Source organism: Hydractinia symbiolongicarpus, chromosome 7, assembly GCF_029227915.1.
Source record: "Hydractinia symbiolongicarpus strain clone_291-10 chromosome 7, HSymV2.1, whole genome shotgun sequence".
Lineage (NCBI taxonomy): Eukaryota > Metazoa > Cnidaria > Hydrozoa > Anthoathecata > Hydractiniidae > Hydractinia > Hydractinia symbiolongicarpus.
Genome location: NC_079881.1, coordinates 8,828,733 through 8,847,418, shown reverse-complemented (window position 1 = coordinate 8,847,418; position 18,686 = coordinate 8,828,733). Strand labels below are relative to the sequence as shown.

At 38.1% G+C, this 18,686-nt stretch overlaps 1 protein-coding gene across 2 annotated transcripts; it reads right to left on the bottom strand.

The window, feature by feature from the left end:
• Window positions 1–8,386: 8,386 nt before the first annotated feature.
• On the bottom strand, window positions 8,387–18,444 carry LOC130649245 (glycine receptor subunit alpha-2-like). 2 transcript variants are annotated; one of them, XM_057455497.1, is made up of 10 exons: window positions 18,329–18,444; window positions 17,910–17,974; window positions 16,956–17,109; window positions 14,832–14,899; window positions 14,537–14,632; window positions 13,898–14,109; window positions 12,860–12,942; window positions 11,844–11,975; window positions 10,018–10,352; window positions 8,387–9,025 (listed from the first exon to the last, which is right to left on the bottom strand). In XM_057455497.1, exons 3-10 carry the CDS (start codon window positions 17,086–17,088, stop codon window positions 8,792–8,794), a joined length of 1,293 nt encoding a protein of 430 aa, XP_057311480.1. In that variant the 5' UTR covers window positions 17,089–17,109; window positions 17,910–17,974; window positions 18,329–18,444; the 3' UTR covers window positions 8,387–8,791. The 2 variants fall into 2 exon arrangements, with proteins under 2 accessions (XP_057311480.1, XP_057311482.1); XM_057455499.1 differs by lacking the exon at window positions 14,537–14,632.
• Between the last annotated feature and the right edge of the window lie 242 nt (window positions 18,445–18,686).

Sequence of the window (18,686 nt, the reverse complement as noted above, 5' to 3'; positions counted from 1 at the left end):
TAGAGGGCTCCGAGGTCACCGTGGGAGATTATCACGATACCTATCTCACTACTGACGTCTTGCTACTGGCCGAAATCTTCGAGAGTTTTCGAAGGGTGTGCCTAAAGAACTACAAGCTCGACCCTGGCCACTTCTACAGTGCACCTGGTATCGCTTGGAAAGGAACACTCAAGTACACAGAGATCAAGCTGGAGCTCCTCACGGACCCCAACATGTTTCTGATGTTTGAAAGAGGCATCAGAGGTGGAATAACCCAAGCCGTGCACAGGTATGCCAAGGCGAACAACAAGTACATGGGGGACAGTATGATTCCAATGAGGAATCCTCCTACCTACAGTACCTCGATCCCAGCAATTTGTACGGCTAGACCATGAGACAAGACCTGCCCACGCACGGGTTTAAGTGGGTTTAACGTTGAGGTCTTTACCGAGAAGCGGATCGAAAAGCTCGTCGCTGACAACAAGAATGGCTACATCTTGGAAGTTGATATCAATTATCCAGAGAGCCTACACGACAAGCAAAACGAGCTAATTTCCTGCCGGAGCGCAAGGTGGTTTACAAGGTCGGGAAACTGATACCAAATTTGGAACACAAGCGGAAGTACGTGGTACATATCGGAGCTCTTCACTAGGCCCTGAAACATGGGCTCGAGCTCAAAAAAGTATACAGAGTCATCCAGTTTAAGCAAAAGCCGTGGCTCAGGAACTACATCGATCACAACACGAGGCTGAGAACGGCCGCCAAAAATGAGTTCGAAAAGGACTTCTATAAGCTCATGAGCCTCTCGGTGTTCGGCAAGACTATGGAGAATATCCGCAATCACCGCAACATCCAGCTAGTCACGAACGGGGACAGATACACAAAGCTCGCCATGAAGCCGAACTTCAAGGGCGGGAACTACTTCAGCAGCCACCTCATGGCCGTGGAAATGGGCAAGACTGAGGTAAAGATAAACAAGCTGATCTACATTGGTCAGGCTATTTTAGACAATTCAAAAGTGGTGATGTACGAGTTCCACTATGACTACATGCAGCCCAAGTATAGTAGCAAGTTGCGGTTCTGCTATATGGATACTGACTCATTCGTGTACCACATCAGAGCAGAGGACTTTTATCGCGATAATGCCGATGATGTCGAGACACGCTTCGATACGAGCGCCTACAATAAGGATGACAACAGACCTCTCCCCATCGGCAAAAACAAAAAGGTGGCAGGTATCATGAAAGACGAGCTAAGCGGCAAAATCATGACAGAGTTCATCACCCTGAGAGCAAAACTCTATGCCTACAAGAGTCTCACGAAAGAGGGCGGCGATCGCAAGGAGAAAGGTGTGAAGAAGTGTGTCACGAAGAAATCCATCACCTTCGAGGACTATCGACGCTGCCTGGAGGATGGTGTTGATGTATACAAGAGTCAGGTTCTGATCCAGAACAAGGGGCATCAAATCTACACGCAGGAAGTGAACAAGCTGGCACTACATAGGGCATACGACAAACGGATCGTACAACCAGACCAGATTACAACACTTGCCAGGGGTCATTATCGCCTAGCGGCTAAGGGGAGCAAATAAATGGAGATATGTTTACTAATCGCCGTGCTACTGCCATACGTCTTTCCCCTTGCTTGCTTCTTTCGTTACCAACGCTTAATAAACATGGTTCGAGATATTGCAGAATTTTTTGACGAAGTCGACACACCGGCAGCAGCCCTTGAGCAAAAATCAGACGTTGATAAACTTCAAGCCTATGCAGCCATCCATCCGCTGGAACAAAACCTACTTGGCAAGGTCTTGTCTCTGGCAGGACGATAACGTCTTTCTTATAGACCCCCGGGATCAACTCTTCTATTGGATCGAGCAACTATCAAAACTCCTAACGGGCGAAGATACGTTGTTCATCGTCGACGATATGATAGCCGACGAGACTCTCGACAAAAAGCGTCAACCATTGCTTGAGCTTGCTATCAGTCGGAGACATCGAAAGCACAGTCTCTGGCTCTTAACACAAAACTACACGGCCCTACCAAAGAACCTTAGAAGGCAGAAGAGGCAGCTATTCATGTGGTACCCGCACGAGCGTTCAGACATGAGGCTAGTAGATGAAGAAACTAACATTATCGACGACTGCAGTGTGATCAACGCCGGGTTGGGCAAGTCCAATCACGCTTGCCTGTACGTTAGACTGGAGCACCCCAGGAGTTGGAAGATTCTTTCATAAAATCTCCTCTAAGTAAAATGTCTTATCCAGAAGAATTGGGAAAGAAGCTTATGGTGCAGATTCATGAACTTGAATTTGATCTGAGGCAAGCTGATAGAACCATTGCCAGCCTTGTGGAAGACCTCGAGGAGAGTTACCAGGAATTATCTGAACTGAGGCGCGAGTTGCATTTTGACAACGTCGCTTTCATTGGGTTGTTGGTTCTACTTGGCATCATCTCTTATGACAATTTTGCGTCCTGGAGAGGTATCTAGTCCCACTCGACACACATCCGCAAAACTTTAAGATAAATGTCTTGCCTGGAAAAATTACAAAAAGACGTTGAGGAGCAGCGCAAGTTAATCAAACAAAAGGACGCGAACATCGCGCGGCAGGAGGGCGAGCTCAAAGATATGGATCAATACATTTTAGTACAGTCCCAGAAAATTGAGAGCCTTCGAAAGAGGTGCCACGCGCAGGAGAAAGACAATGTGATCGAATTTATCGCAAGCATACCACGCAGGACGATGACGAGTACCATCATCTTCCGTATATGCTCCGGAGTGTTCAAAGACGTGATATCCCCAGCATAAGGAGTTGGTTCAAGAATGACTTTCCAAAGTCGGAAGAGATTGCCGTCATTGACAATTCCAACGGTGTACGCACCTTCAACAGGTTCAAAGAGGGACTACACGTCGAGCGGTGGCAACACCACTTCAAGCTTATCGATTTGCTTCAAGACGACAAATGTTATCAAAGGGATCGTCTATGGCTATCCATTCTACACCCTGTATCCTTATGATTATACCCACCTTCATCCGATTGACTCCGACGACGATGACTCTGGGGTTGATTAGGACTTTTGTTGCTTGTGTAAGTATTAATATGAACCACAGGTTCATATTAACTACGCTTATAAGTGGCAACTGAATCGATACATTACCACTCTTTTACATGCTCCGGAGGTACTTCAACATCCTCAGGTATTAGCATCAACTCCTCTGACACAAAGCTTCGATCAGGCCCACTATCGAGATAGTATAACAACCTTGTACCAGTCACGAGAGTCGCAGACTGCGCTAGCATACGGTCCAGTCTATATGTATTCTTGCTCCACCAGGCGTCTGTTGCGCGTCGTTTTGCATCTCCATGCCCCTTGCCGGGTTGCAGCAGATACAAGTACAGACCGTCGTCGGGTAACGGCTTTTCCTCAGGGGCTGCTGCTCTTTTGTAAGTGGAACTTCGTCGAGTTTTATCGCTTTCGAGGGCTTCATACCAATCATGGTGGTTTTGGTGTTGTACAACCCCTTGACAACAGTGTATAAGTGCTTGACCCAAGTGGTACTTTGTTCGTCAGTGACTAGCTCCTGTGCATCCTAGGGTTTAAAAAGCCTCTCCGCGAGCACCTTATTGTAGGACTCGACAAATGCCGTGAAAGTGTGGTGGTATTTGGTCGTTGCGCGCTTGATCTTCTCTCTAGCAACTTGCTCACGTCAGACTTGAACTCTGAACCATTATCGCACTGGAAAACCCTCGGGAATCGCAGAGGTCCGGCTTTATAAATGTCCCTGATCATCTCCGCGACTTCACTGGTCTTTTTCGTACGCAAAGGTCTCGCTACCTTATACCTCGAAGCCACGTCGATGCCCGTGAGTATATACTTGTACGTGCTACCATACAGCTTGTCGTGGGGCATATACAGTCGAACTGATGCATTTCGTTGGGTTTTGTGATGGTAAAATGTGGATAATTGATGCGCTTGGGCCCTCGAATATGTCGGAGCCAGAGCAGCTAACGAGATAGTCAATGGGTTACTTTCTTCTTAGATAGACTACTCTGCTTGGAGAGTAGTTTAATGGCTTTCCGGCCAGTCCAGAGATGCTCCGGAGTGTAGTAGATTTGGCTTAACTTTTTAGCTTCCTCATCCGTGGGGATATGCTTTACTTTTGAAATATTTATTAAATCTCAAAAGTGTTCCGCTACGTCTACATATATTTGTATACCGCGAAACCGAGGAGGGCCAGGGATCCTACGATGAACGTCAGCTCGCCGTCTTGTTGTTGTTTGGAAGGTATATAGTAGTCGGAGAGTTTCGGAGCTTTTTCGATAGTCGCGATATTGTACTGTCGCATGCCTTCATCAAGCTCTTTGAGACTCTGTGCTGCTTGACGCTTAAGCTCTCGTTGCTGGTTGTACCAGTCAATCTTTGCCTTTCTGTCACGCACCCACTGTGCTTGAACTGCTTGAAGTTGTTCATTCGCTTTATCGTGTCTCTTGCGTTCTGCTTCCCCATGCCCACTGAGTTTACTGAAGAGGAAATTTGAGCCGCTAAATGCCAGTGCGTTAATCGCTGCACCAGCTACCATAACACCGATTGTAGCCATGGTTATTTCAGTACTCCACACTCACGTATCTTTCCGTTAAAAACTGCCCGATGGTCATTTCCCTATTTACACAGCCGAAAAGTTCAAAGATCTGTTCGAGATGATCTTTCGGCTGCATGGCGTGCGAGTAGAGTTCATTAGGCTCACCTTCCACCGTGATCGCGATCTTTTCGATCTTGGTGTTATAGAACACTTCGTTAGCACCAGTATAAGTCTTCACTTTGCCAGGATCTACGAAAAATAGGAGTATACCCTTCAAGCTCATGGCAGGAGTGTCGACTTGCAAGTTGTAGGAGGTGTCGCTTTCTTCATCGTGACAACCTTGCTTCGGAGTATCCTATCATAGGGCAGGGTCAGCCTCGAGTATCGTGACATCTTAGCACTTGCGAGACCCTCGTTTGTTACTTTGTGAAATTCGAGTGCGATGTTGGTGATCTTGTACGCGGCATCAGCCGGTTTAGCTGCGGTAGACCCTGAACCAGCCGTTCCAGCATCTTTTATGACTTGTTCATAGGGCGCAAAATGTATAACAAACTGGGGCCTGTCGAGCAGTCCCTGCGAATAGAAAGGCAAGTCTCTAGTGAGTTCGAACATTTTGCCAAGAGGTATAGCAAACGTATTGTCGTACGCTGCCATGATCGCCTTTTCTTTTTCATCCCCTACATGGTCGCTGGAGTTTACTTGCAGAGCCCTAATGGTACCGTCATTGGGATTGATGCCCTCAAGAATTAGGTTGTCCAGACGCTCAATTTTTGGAAGCCAGAGATTCCTATACACCGCGAGTATCTTGAAATCGCTAATGTTTTGCACTTCGTGGCCGTTCAGGTTTATGCGAAGGTTCTGTACCAGGGCCTTGCCTATGTTGCTGACGATGGTGCGTTTGGTGTTGGTGCCTGTGAGTTCCAGGTCAAAGAGGATAACCTTCAGATGTTAAACCTTGGCTAGTGGGGATGATAAAATTGGCCCAATCCCAAGTCTCATGTGGTAGTAAACATGGAACTTGAAAATGGATTGAACGAGGGGTACGGAGCCACTCATGTGCTTGGCAGAGATCCCCAACCCCGTTGTCGCGCAATGACAAGCGAAATTCGCCTGGATGTTCCAATAGCCCAGGGTTTGCCCCTCCCAATTCACGCTAACTGGGTTCAACAGGTTAGTGGGGATCTTGATGGGGTACTTGGTGAACTGTGGGAAGGCCACGGAAATGTGCTGAGTCGTACTCACGTACAGGTCTTGATGCTCTAATTGGAGAACATCGAGAGGCCACTCACCTCTGTTGGACTTGTACTTTGCTCTCGGGTTACACGAGTAAATGCTCATCTTTTCTTAAAGAAACATGAGACAACTGTACGTCACGGATAGAGAGAATCCTACGATATTCGAGGACTACCTAGGGCAGGACACGAGGATCGTTCTGAGGTCTATCAGCATTAGACCTACGTGGTTGAACCTCTTCAAAAAAAGAACGAGTTCAACATTTATAAAGCGGCGCCTTAGTCGACCGATGACGGGAACTTTAATGTCGGGGATTTTGAAGCCCTCATCTCGATCGAGAAGGGTCTGTATAGAATCGAGGATCTCGCGGCCATAGTCAAGATTCAATCAGGGGAAAAGATCAAGCTCTTCGTACCCAGAAACGGAGTGTGCAGGCTTAGGGTTAGCAAGGGGTACGTTGCAATAGTCGATCAATCACTGCAGGACCTTATGGGATATAATTTTGATACCAAGTTAATGTTTACCGAGGGCAACAATGGCAGCTTCTACAAAACTGACGTTTACCAGCGTCTGAGACTCGTATGCTCTCAGCTAGATCTGGATGAATGCCTGCTTAACGGAGAGAAATCCAATATACTAACCATGCTTCCAACGAAGGAGTTAATTGCCTGGGGAGACATGCTTACCTGGAGTTTTGATGAAACAATCTACCTTTCTCTGAAAGGCTCCACCGATCGCTTCGAGTTTATGCTGACGGATGAGTATCACCACGATGAGAACGTCTTGCTCGTAGGAATAACGATGCACTTGCTTATAGAATAAATATGACTGACATTGCGAAGCTTTACCCGAGCTTGCCTTCTGCACCTCCGGAGGATACGGAGGACAGTTCACAAGTATATAGATTGAAAAAAATCGAAGAAGTGGAACAATACCTGCGAGCCGAGATTAAAGAGCGTGACAAGCTCGCTAAAAAGTTCAAAATGCATGGTACGTGGGTGAGGTTCTGCGACCACGGGTTATTGAGCATCAGCATCATCACATCTGGTGTTGGAATAGGGGCATTGGCATCAGGGTTAGGAGTTCCCCTGTGCATTGCCATGGGTGGGATCACTATCGCCGCAGGTCTGGGACAAGCGGGTCTGCGGAACGCTGGGAAGAGACTAGGTGCTAAGAGCAAAAAGCATGAGAGCATCAAACTATTGGCAGAGACCAAGCTCTATTGTTGACTTGATCTCGAGAGCTGGGGAGAATGGTGTCATTAGCAACTACGAGTTCAGCCTAATAATGCAAGAGCAAAAATACCAGGTGTTGAAGGAGCAAGCCCGTCAACGAACACGCACGATCGTGAAATCGATCAACGAACGGGAACGTATGCAGCTTGTCGCATAAGGGCATAATTTCCGGGTTAAAAAGCTTTGACTCTCAATAACACGAACACTCGGAAATTCAAACATCTCGTTGGATTGAACAAATTTTTTTTTGAACTTACTAACCCCTTTTCAGAGAAAAAATTATTTAACTGGTATATACAAAAACTTAAACATCTAGGTTGGTCGTACAAGTTTGTCCATCCCTTGGATGAATTTTTTCCTATAACTCGAACTTTTCCATACCTCTCCAAGGTTTTTAAGAAAATTAGCATTATTGAACTAGAGTTCTAACATTCTATCCTTTCGTAATTCTGCATTCGATTAATGACGTTATACATGCCAAAAATAGGCTATTTCCCGAATTTTGCAATAAATTCCAATTTATCTAGCACCTCTGACCATAATATATTTAGAAAAAAAAGAAATTTGTTAATAAAATTGATTAATTTGTTAAGAAATAGAAAAAAAGATTGATTTCATATGTAAAAATAATAACTTAATGACGTCATTAAGATTATAAATAACGTCATATTTGTACGAAAGTTTTTTTTTTAACGAAAAAATTCAACTTGGTACGTACATGAATATGACATGTATAGATGTTTGAGCAAAGCAGAAAGATATTTCCTTCAAATCTTGTCTATATTTTATCCATAGCAGCTATATATCTCCTTAGCAACATCTTAGTAAGCACCTGGTAACGAACATAAATGTAATAAATAATTTTATAACCAACGCTAGTCGTTTAAGCCCGTGAAGAGATCCACTTAGGTGGAGAACAATGAGAAAAATCCTTCATTTATTTTTTGATAGCGTCAGCAATTATTAAAAAAAATAACAAAATTATATGTTTCCTGTTTTGTATAGCACATGAAATGCTAATCAAAACAATGTATATGGTCATGTGCTTTGAACGACCGGTTAAGGAGTTACAAGAATTCAAAAGTTTTGCCGCCAAAAAAGAAATTCTTATTTTCAGAAATTGCTAGAGATCATGAAGAAAATGTATAGGATCATGCACTTTTGACAAACGGTTACAGATATATTGTGGTTTAAAGATGTGTTGATGACGTCATCAACCTGTCCATTCCAAAACGGATTGGAGGACGCTGATTTGGGAAACTGACCCAATTCGATCCCTGGTTGTCCCTAGTTACCCATGCGGTAAAGTCGTTACCACCTCGTTTCCAAATTATTTAGCCTCAAAGTGAGAAGTGTATTGTAATAGTTCAATTTTATTTAAATAAGCTATTGACGTTAAATCAATGTATTGGCGTCATGCCATAACGTCAGAAAATTTCACATTAAAGACTTACCTTTTCAGATTCTTCAAAGAAATATGAACATATCTACTTTGCCTGTTACAGACAGAAACGCGGAAGTAGCCTATTAATATAAGGTGACTAGTCGATAACATCATACATGCATGTTAGGATGTTTCAAAATTCAATACCCTTGCAATGTATAAAAAATTTGCAAAAAAATGTTTTTTCATCACAAGCCCTAATAAAAGTTAGGAAAAGCCACAATATATCAGCACTCAACTACATCTAGAACAAAAGTTATGCCCCATGAAAATTTCCGTAGGTACTTTATCCTCCTTGTTGCAAATAATGTAAATCAGTCATTTTTTATAGTAACCAAAATAGACAGCGCAGAATACACAATAAAGTAAAGGGTGAATTGCTCGAGACAGGTGGTCTATCTTTTGTGGATTAATCAACTTGGATTTAAAGTTCTTTGGAGAAAACCCCTCTGTGATTGGTTTCGCAGTAGTTGTATTTTCATTTTCGACTTCTAACTTGAAGGTTTCATTTGCGATGCCTGATTTTTCGGTCTCCTTTTCTGATGACTGTCGCTAAAAGAGAATTCAGTTGCAACTGTAACATAATTGTGACTAAGAAAGTCGAAATTGTCATAGTCATCAACGACAATACAGATTTTACCTACACACTAATAATAAATTGAAATGCGGCAGTAAAACATAAAGTTATTACATTTATACGCAAAAAACAAACAATTTTCGCTAAGTAAGCAACACCTAACATACCGCGAGAATAAACTTTTGAGAATCGTGCGAATTACAATTTGAAATAATCTCTTCCTCCTTATTTATACGGTTTCTGTAGTTGAAGTTGAAACTTACATTATCTATATGGTTCTACAGGACCAGTATATTTTGTTCAAAAATGAAATAAAAAGTTCGCAAGAATTAATTTTTCCCGAATTACTTAACAATGTTCCTGAGAACTAATATATACGCTATAATTTTTACATTATTAGATATTAGGAGGTTCCTTTTTTTCCTTGAGTCCTTGGCATAATTTTTTGGCGCTTGGTCAATGTCGTCCACAGTGTTTTTACATCGCAAATAAACCTGAATTTTTTGGTACCGTGCCAACTTAAAAAGTCTAGGCGACGATATAAACGCTTTGTAATATCGAAAAAGAATATCGTCGCATCTCTGTTAAAAACGTTATATTAAATCTTATTATCAAATCCATAAATATGGAAAATTTAACTCCAAAACTCTATAAAAAATATTATCGGTTGACTTGAGGTAGAGCATTCGCTTCCAGTGCGGGAGATCTTGGGTTCAACCCCTGGCCGAGTCATGCCAGAGACTATAAAAGTTTGAATCTATCCTTTCTGCTTAGCGCTCTGCATGTGAATAGAATTGATATCTTGCTGTGCTTGCACGACTTGCGACTTTCGTAGCTCGAATGGGAGCTTCAAATGCACTAACACCCCCTTCGCAGGACCCTCGTTGATAGCAGTACCAATAGGAACTGAAGAGGTCATCCTGGGTAAATAATTTTAATAAAAATGATAATAATTTACCAAGTGTACCTGAGATACTCTTTTCTCTAAAGCCAACACAACTAAATACTCCAGGACAGCAAGTAACACAAACAAAATGTTGACCAACAAAAACAACTGCATAGCTGTTACATATTCAACTTTCACAATTTGCTCTGTCACACTTTGCAGTATGACAACATTGGTCAATAAAGTAGTGACAATGAGTGCTACACGAGCTGGTACAGCAGATGGTGGGATCCAGAAGGAACCAAAGTTGAACAGCATCAGTACAACAGTGGGAGCGTACATACGATAAAAATAAAACGCGAAAGTTCTCTTCACCACAAAGGTTAATACAAGATTGTTGTAATGTTCTGTAACATCTAGATAAAAATGGATTTTTTTATAAGGCAAGCAAACAAAAACTTAAATAGATAGAGATAGAGAGAGGTTGAAATGGGCGCCATTTTGCAGAGAAAAATGACTTGCATTTTTAATGCTTAGGGGCAGTTCAAGAGGAATTATTTTTCTTGAAAACCGGAGAAATGATTCATCATGATGTTATTTTTGGAGAAAACGAGAAAATCTTCCCCCAGCTGAGAAAATACCATGTTATAATAATCTATTGTTTATTTTAATTTGTCTCAAGTACGTTGAAAACGTCTGTTCATATGGTAAAAAGATATACACTCTTAGCTAGATCTTTATCAGTCACACTAAACATCTCAGTAGACTGGTAAATGTTTTTTCCAGCATGTGCATGAAATGAAATTTTTAAGGCAGTTTGTAACTTGAAATTATGCTGAAACATTTTTCTGGTTCCCGGAAGACATTGCCCAAATCAGCAATATCTTATCGCCGCTCATTACAATAAAACTAATCTGATATTATACGATTTGAAGGCGAGGCGAACTGCGCTACGGCACGGTTGCTGAATAAAAGTTTACGAAAGTGTTGATTTTAAAGACCAGACTGATTGGCTTGCTCGCCCGCTCCATAAACTATAACTATAAACCATACATCATTTTGTTTGCTGAATTATTTGTAATTGAGTATTTTTACCCATTTATCAAACGGGTGGCTAAATTAAAAAACAATGGGATATATTTCTCTCTTTATTGTGATGGTCACGGGGTCAATGTAAAGTGATTTAATAAGAAAAAGTTGAAGATAAAAATGGCAAAAATGTTGAACAACATGTAAAGAACATACTTTTATTATTTTGTACTACTTAACTTGCCAATAAAATAGCGAGTAAAGATAAAGAAAGTAAAAAACCAAGGAAGAAAGATGAAGCCACCATATTGCACGTTCGATTTGTTATTGAAGGTTTCCGGTCTGTATATTTGTTCAAATTTGGTGCCATCTCATGATAACAAACTTTATCGTTCGAAGTTGGTAGTATGTTGTGGAAAAGGGATTCAAAACATGAAAAAAAATTGTTGTTGGTTATGACAGATATTTCTTTAGTTCAAAGAAGTTTAAACAAAGGTTATAAAAAGCTGGTACTACTATAGTACGTAAAATATTCATGGCTATCTCAAGTAAAAGATGTTATTTTTGATGTTTACTAAAAATTACATTCAAAACCTACTTATTTTCACCCCATACAGCCATGGAATTTCTATTAAAAATGTTGCTAGAAAGATGTATAGGTAGTTAGTTAGTCGTGAAGTATAGTTTTTTACTTGGTATTGTAGTAGTTATCTTAGAAGATTTTAGGATTTAGAAATCTATAAATATTTTACTTTCGCTTAAAATTTATTTTCTGGCTGCCTTGTTCGCCTCTCCTTTAACATTTAGTGGTGCTATATTTTAAAAACAGCATTAGTCGCGAATTTTTGTTTTTAGTCTAACAAACATCAGTTCCTTACTGTTTATAATGTAACCTTTCAGATAACTTGTATATTCGATATTTTCAAGCACGTATCCTTCGAGATCAGTATTTTCTTTAATGATTGGTGTTTTATGCCACACAAGTTCCATATCTGTTGACTTGTAACTAACTAAAATAAAAAGCACTCGTTTACCGGGAAAGTTTATGCAGATTGTTTCAGTTCAAATAAGAAGTTCAAGTTACATAAGTTACATAATATCTAAGGCAGGGTCAAAGAAGCAACAACAAAAAAAGAAATATACTTAAGAAAACTTGAACAAGTAATGAATGCAGATAAAAAGACTTCGAAAGAAAAGAAGGCGACATTAATATTTGCCTCGTTTTCATAATTATTTAGCAAGGACAAACGTTCGCATTTAGCCTTTACTTTGCATTTTACCTTATTTCGAATCGTATGCAATTTTTATACAATTTTGGCGTACAATTCTCTTTAGACAAAAAAAGTAGGTCGTATTTGCAGTACATATGTGACATTTAACGATAAGCTTTCTAAAGAAAATATTTCACACTGTATTAGAAGTCGATATATTGGCGACTTATTTGGTACATAAGAAAAAAGACAATTTGCTGATATTCTTTAAGTTAATCGAAGCTCTAGTTAAGTGGAATTTAGTCTAAAGTGAGATTATGGTTCCAGTTAAAGCAATTTTTTCAACAGGTGAGGTCACAGTTACCGGAAAAGGTGCAATGAAAAATCATGCAAGTCCCTTGTAAATTTAATTTTATACCTGTGTTTACGTCTATAAAGTCGTTGTTTTTGGTCGAGATGTTCGCTATTTAATTTTTATGTAGCGAATAAGTAGTGAATATGTTGATTTCGAATTAAAATCTCTTTTTAAAAAAATTATCGTTAAATATATCACATGTGAGCCACTGTATATTCGCAAATTCAAACTCCGCAAGATTTTCTCTCGCAAATAATTTCTTTTCTCAATATAGTTGTCCAAAGCATTTTTTGAAAATTATTTTTTGCAGTGTTAGCAAAATACTTACAACTTTCCATATAAAAAGGACATTTCTGCGTATCCATGGGAAACTCGTCGAGGTCCATGGGACATGAACAAACAGCTTTCATTCTGAAAAAAAGAGAAATTATAAAAAAATCAAAGAACCTGCATTGACTATTTCCTTTTGCCTAACCTCACAAATGTAAACACTTTAAGTGCAGAGACTTTTGCGGATAGAAAATTGGATACAAATGAAATCTTTGCATTTCACGAGCATTAAATTTCGTGAATCGCCAACAGTTAATATAAAATAAATTAAGGATTGAAACTGATATGAACATTATAAAGAATCGTATGATCTAATTTGTCGCTTGGATTATAGAAGAATAATGGAAAATGTTAGATCATTTTTTTTCGAGAGCGTTAACCTCCGTGAATCGACATTAAAATTATCTTCGCATTCATAAACATTCGTCAATTTAAAAAATTATTAACTAATTCGTAAAAGGGTTTACTAAAGTGTCTGTCTACTGAAGAGTTTCTGTGAAAGTTTCATTCTGCTGAAGTTTCTCTTTGCTCAAATGTCTAAGCTTTGGTTTGCAGAAGCTTTTGTCTGCTACAGCCGCTGTCTGTCAACGTTGTTACCTTCGAAAGCTTATGTTTACAAAAACTTTTGTTTTCGAAAGCTTTATAATTAATCAGACATTCCAGCAGGTACCCGCCATAGAATTTACGCAAAAGGGATGCTTTTTTTATTATTTCATCTCTAGGTTGGAATCTACTAGACTATCTATCTAATTTTTCTTTTATATAAATACATTTTAATCGCATGCTGGTATGATAACGATGATGTATCTTTCTGTATGAAATAAACTAGAAGAATACATAGTTCTTAAATGTTGTTGAATGAACAAACAAGAATAAATTGGATGGCCTTTTCTGACAGAGCTTATTTCATTTCAAGATTTTTAAAGTTAAAAAAAAATCGAATTTCCTATTTGAAGTAAATGACTTCCAGTATTTACATATTCCTCCCTAGTTGCTTTTGTTTCAAAGGAAATAGAAAGAACCTTTTTTAAGTTACCTTTGCGAAACATAAACGTCTCCGTTTGGACTTAACACCGTACGCACAGATGTGACAAATCGCTCAATCTTCTTCGCGTTAGTTACAGCACCATCAGGAATCCAGATGAAATCAGCTGGTGGCTTTGTGTAAGTGATGGCCCCGATTGAGGTGTTAAATTTTAATCTTGGATCATTCCACCACGAGCGATGGTAATATCCAATCTCATACGTCTAAAATTCAACATATAGCTACTTGCTTGAATTTGTAAAATCTCATTTATATTTGGCTTTTTTGGTTTCAAATATCCTGTAAAGAAGGAAAAAACACCTTAAATGGCTTAAGGAATGTCTTATCAAAATTATGGCGTGACACAAATTGATTGGTTGGAATAAAAAAATGTTGACACCAGCATTTTCGCTATGACGTGAACATTTCTCCGACAACACGTGCTTTCACCGCTGACGATTATAAGTTGTAAGTCGATTAAATAGATTTGCATGTAAATTGGCTTTGCTAAATTGGTCCTAAAATATTGCCTTTGAAGATATTGCCTTTTAAGACAACACAGAATGGGAGAAAAAACAATATTAAGAAAATAACGCAGATATCAGATAGTTTTCACTACTGGACGATTTCTAAATTGATAAAAAAATGTACCGGATAGGTGCTGCGATGAAAGATGTTTGAATAGGAACAGCATGCAGCGGCATAAGACTTACTGAAAGTCTCTTTTTCTTTAAAATGTAAATTTTTCTATGAATGATAAACATTTAGGCGAACACAAGGACAACAACAAAGTGACAAAAAATATATTCCTACTGCTAAAAATATGTTTTTATGGTTTCCCAAAAAATGTTTTTTTTGGCTCACATTACGTCATTTTACATTTAAATCCAATTATTCTTATGTATAAACAAATTATACTGTCCCTTGCCATTACTATAATACTTACAAATGTTTTTTCGTCTACCGGACCAAGATACAATAAGTGAATTTGTGTGGTTACACGAACAGTATCTTCTAAAAATAAAAAGAAGCTTTATCTAAAGGTTAGATTGCACGCATTCCAAAGGTAAAACTCCGATAATGACCTGTACAAAAATAACCCCAATTTTTGCATATGCGTAGAAGAGATCATAAAGCTTTCTCCTTTAGTTCATACATATACATGCAAAAGTAGGGTTGTGTAGTAGTCGTATCAAAAAATAAGTAAACCATCAAGAAATATGTAGTGACTAAAAATAATTATAAAATAATGTAACACTTGCTACTTTTTAACTGGTTATTTGAGGGGAAATTAAAACTAAATTAAAAGGAGTGAAAATGCACAAATTAGCAATCTCGTCCCCAGAGCTTCTTTTTCCCTTTCTGATATGCGTGCTATCAGAAAGCCAAAAAAAATCCCTGGGAACGAAAATGACAAATTAGTACTTATTATGTAGAAATTAACCTAAGCCATATACACTGGTCAAAAAGTTCTTTCAGTTCACATTACAGTAGGTGTGTTACCATTTTAACAAAGAAACACTTGGAACTAGATTTATCAGTATGATTTGAAGCAACCATTTAAAGACGCAACCATTTTTTTAAAGAAACTTTTTTGTAAAATAATAAACATTCTAAAACTTACGCCGCGATTGGCGGTAAAGGAAGAAAAATAAATGGTTCATGCTGGTGACTATTTGGTCCTCTTTCTAATATATTGGATCAATTTTTTTTACAAACTGATCGTCAGGAGTTTTTCGGAGGTCCATGTACGTGGCGGTTTTTTCGGGTTTTGCCACACGGTCTAAAGGAGACGTTGGTGATTTACAATGCTCAAAACGAGTTACTGAAGCAGAAATTTGATCAAACATCAAGGTCAATTAGTTTAACGATAGTTTCCAGTACCTTTATTAAATACAAAATAAAATGCAAATTTAAATCCAAAAGAATATGATTGTAGTTCAATAAAATTGCAACTTGTAATCTCGGTAGCAGAAGAAGAACTACACCTTTCTGGAGTTTTGATATTTCCTATGAGGCACATAAACGTAAGCATTGCTACGTACATTTTGTTTTTTGTGCAACATTTGAAAGGTTGCTGATACATTCAGTGAGAACTAGTCTAAATCGGTTTTCACAAAATCAACAATCAAAGGAATAAAATTGTCTGTAAGATACATGTAAATGAGATGGTTCGTGTAAATGAGATTAAACTTACGAGACCATACATTTTGAAAAGAATTTAATAATTGTTTTGAATATGGAGAAGCAGATATCGTACAGACATTTTAATTCTTCCTACGACAATATGTACTGAGAGTATTACATATTCCAACAACACACTCTCGATACGACCAAATTTTCAACAAAAAAATGTCAAAATTCACGTGACTTTGCATCAGGAAAATTTCATAAAAAGAATAAAACATCTATGAACACCAAAAAAATGTTCTATCAACCTGACAAAAACATTGAGAATCAGATTTCATAATTAACAGTTTCATGCAGGAATGATAGTTATCCTAATTAACATTGTTTCAATTTTATTACAAGTCGCATCGAAATTAAATTTATCTTTATTCACGGCACGAAAATCAGACATGGTAAAATAAAAATAGATAAGAACAGATCGTGGACTATATGTGCGGTCTACCGGATCGGCTGTTTGTATAGTAACCACTTTCTGTATATGTGCTTTGCTGTCATTTTATAAGAAGGGAGACGAATAAAAACTAAAGGACTGATTCAACGACTAATATTTTGATAGAAAAAATCCTGCAAATGTTAAATTCCGCCAAAAAATGCGCTCTTTTTACTGTTGTCTATTTTCTTCGCGCTCTTTAAATGAAATTAACAAATTGATAATACTTGTTGGAATGAAGTAAACAAGAAACTCAACAAAAAGAAAAGCAATGAACTTTACGGTTTCTTTTCTTTTCTTTTCTTACATTTTTAAGTCTTTTTAAAAGTTTTACCCAGTTAATTTTACTAAAATTTCTGAGTAAACATTCGAGCAGAATGTGGCGTGGAATAAACCCTGAGGCTAAGCATGTATCATAGAAGTTTGTGAGGGCAAGTTAAGGATACCTACCGTTTAGCTTAGGTCGAATTCTTTTATCATATATTCCAGATGCTATCCTTTCATCGATGACATGAAAGTTTTGAGCCACCAAAAGTTGTATCAGACCAAAGAAAAAGCATGTTCTTGACACCATAGGATACATTTTTGCTGGGCGTTGATTAATCTACCGTACGTAAAGAAACACAAAAATGAAGATAAATACACTTATTAAAAAAGAACCCTTTAATTCTCGCACTGAGTAGAAGCTGATATCTTAAGGTAAATACAAAAATACAAAACAAATCTTCAGTTATATTTCTGGAACTTACAAATCCAAATTCTATTTTTAACTTCCTAAAATCGTGGTCTTGTCAAGCTACAAAAATGGCTTATTTAATCACAGAAGGCAGGTATACCAATTTTAAGATTTTCTTTTTTTTTTTTCTTTATTTTAAATTCACTATCCAATCATATTCATATCACAGTGGATGACCAATAACAGCTGTACTTGCACTTCACAATGAGGCTGGCTTGTTTAAAGGTTTTAATTTTTAAGCATTCTTTATGAAGCATTCTTGATATAAAAGCTGCGTATACTCGCTCAAAATGGTAAAATTATTTCTTTAACAATAAAACTGATATAAGAAGATTGGAATTCCCCGACAAAGCAAGAAATTATCAACCGCAAAAATATTAAGGTATGAAAATCGATAAAATTATAAATCGTTTCTACTTAACACGCTAGCAGATTAAAAAGAATGATGTTCTTCTAACCAATCGGTTTTCTCTGAAATATATTCGCGCCTGTCGCGCAATCCATAAAAATAGTAAAGGGTCACAAGGTATCGAAGATATTTCAAGTATGTTAAAACTGTTTTGTGCTCTTTACTTTCATCGACCCGCACAGAAGTATTCAATACAATGGGACCCAAAGATTCCTGGTTATGAGAAGCAAAGATATAGCGGCATAATATAATACACTACCTTTCTCCCTTCAATGCTTTGCTTAAATTTGCTGCTTTCACTTCGACGGACAAATGTATCGCGATCTAAAAAATGGGCTATTAATATATCTGTCTGTTCTTATCAATTAAAAGCCGAAAAAACTCACGAAATTTCAAGTATTGTTAACAGTTACCGTATTAAATAACATGTATTTATTAACATAATTAAATTAACTCTTGTAAGAGGCAGAAGTAAACCTACAAAGAAGAGTTGCCAACGCTCAAATTTTGGAAGTTTCTGACTGAATTGGTAGCAAAAGTATTATTGTCAACTAGCAAAGTCCAACATCAACAACTGCACAAACAATAACAATAACAATATCAATAAGCAACATTACCAACAACAACAACAACAACAACAACAACAACAACAACAGCAATAATTTGAAGTGTTTATACCTTCTTCCAATAGCCCTGAGATGAAATCTTTCACATTTTAAGTTAATCCCCATGGATAGATCTTCTCCTTTTTCTTTACAAAAACAACCCTCATAGCACCTTTGAAAACACGTTTTTTAAAAGCGAATAAAAGACAAATTACTATTTACTCATAGAACTTACATTTTGTATTGTTACTGATAAGAAATAGATAATAAAAAATGTGATAAAAACAGGAGATAATTAATGAGATATATCAAGTCAGGGTATAGCGAATGAATTGTTGTTATGGATATTTTCACGAGATAATAATTAGATAAATGCAGGGAAATTAGTTTCGTGTTCTTTTATTTTTATACAATAAAAGAAAATTGATCTA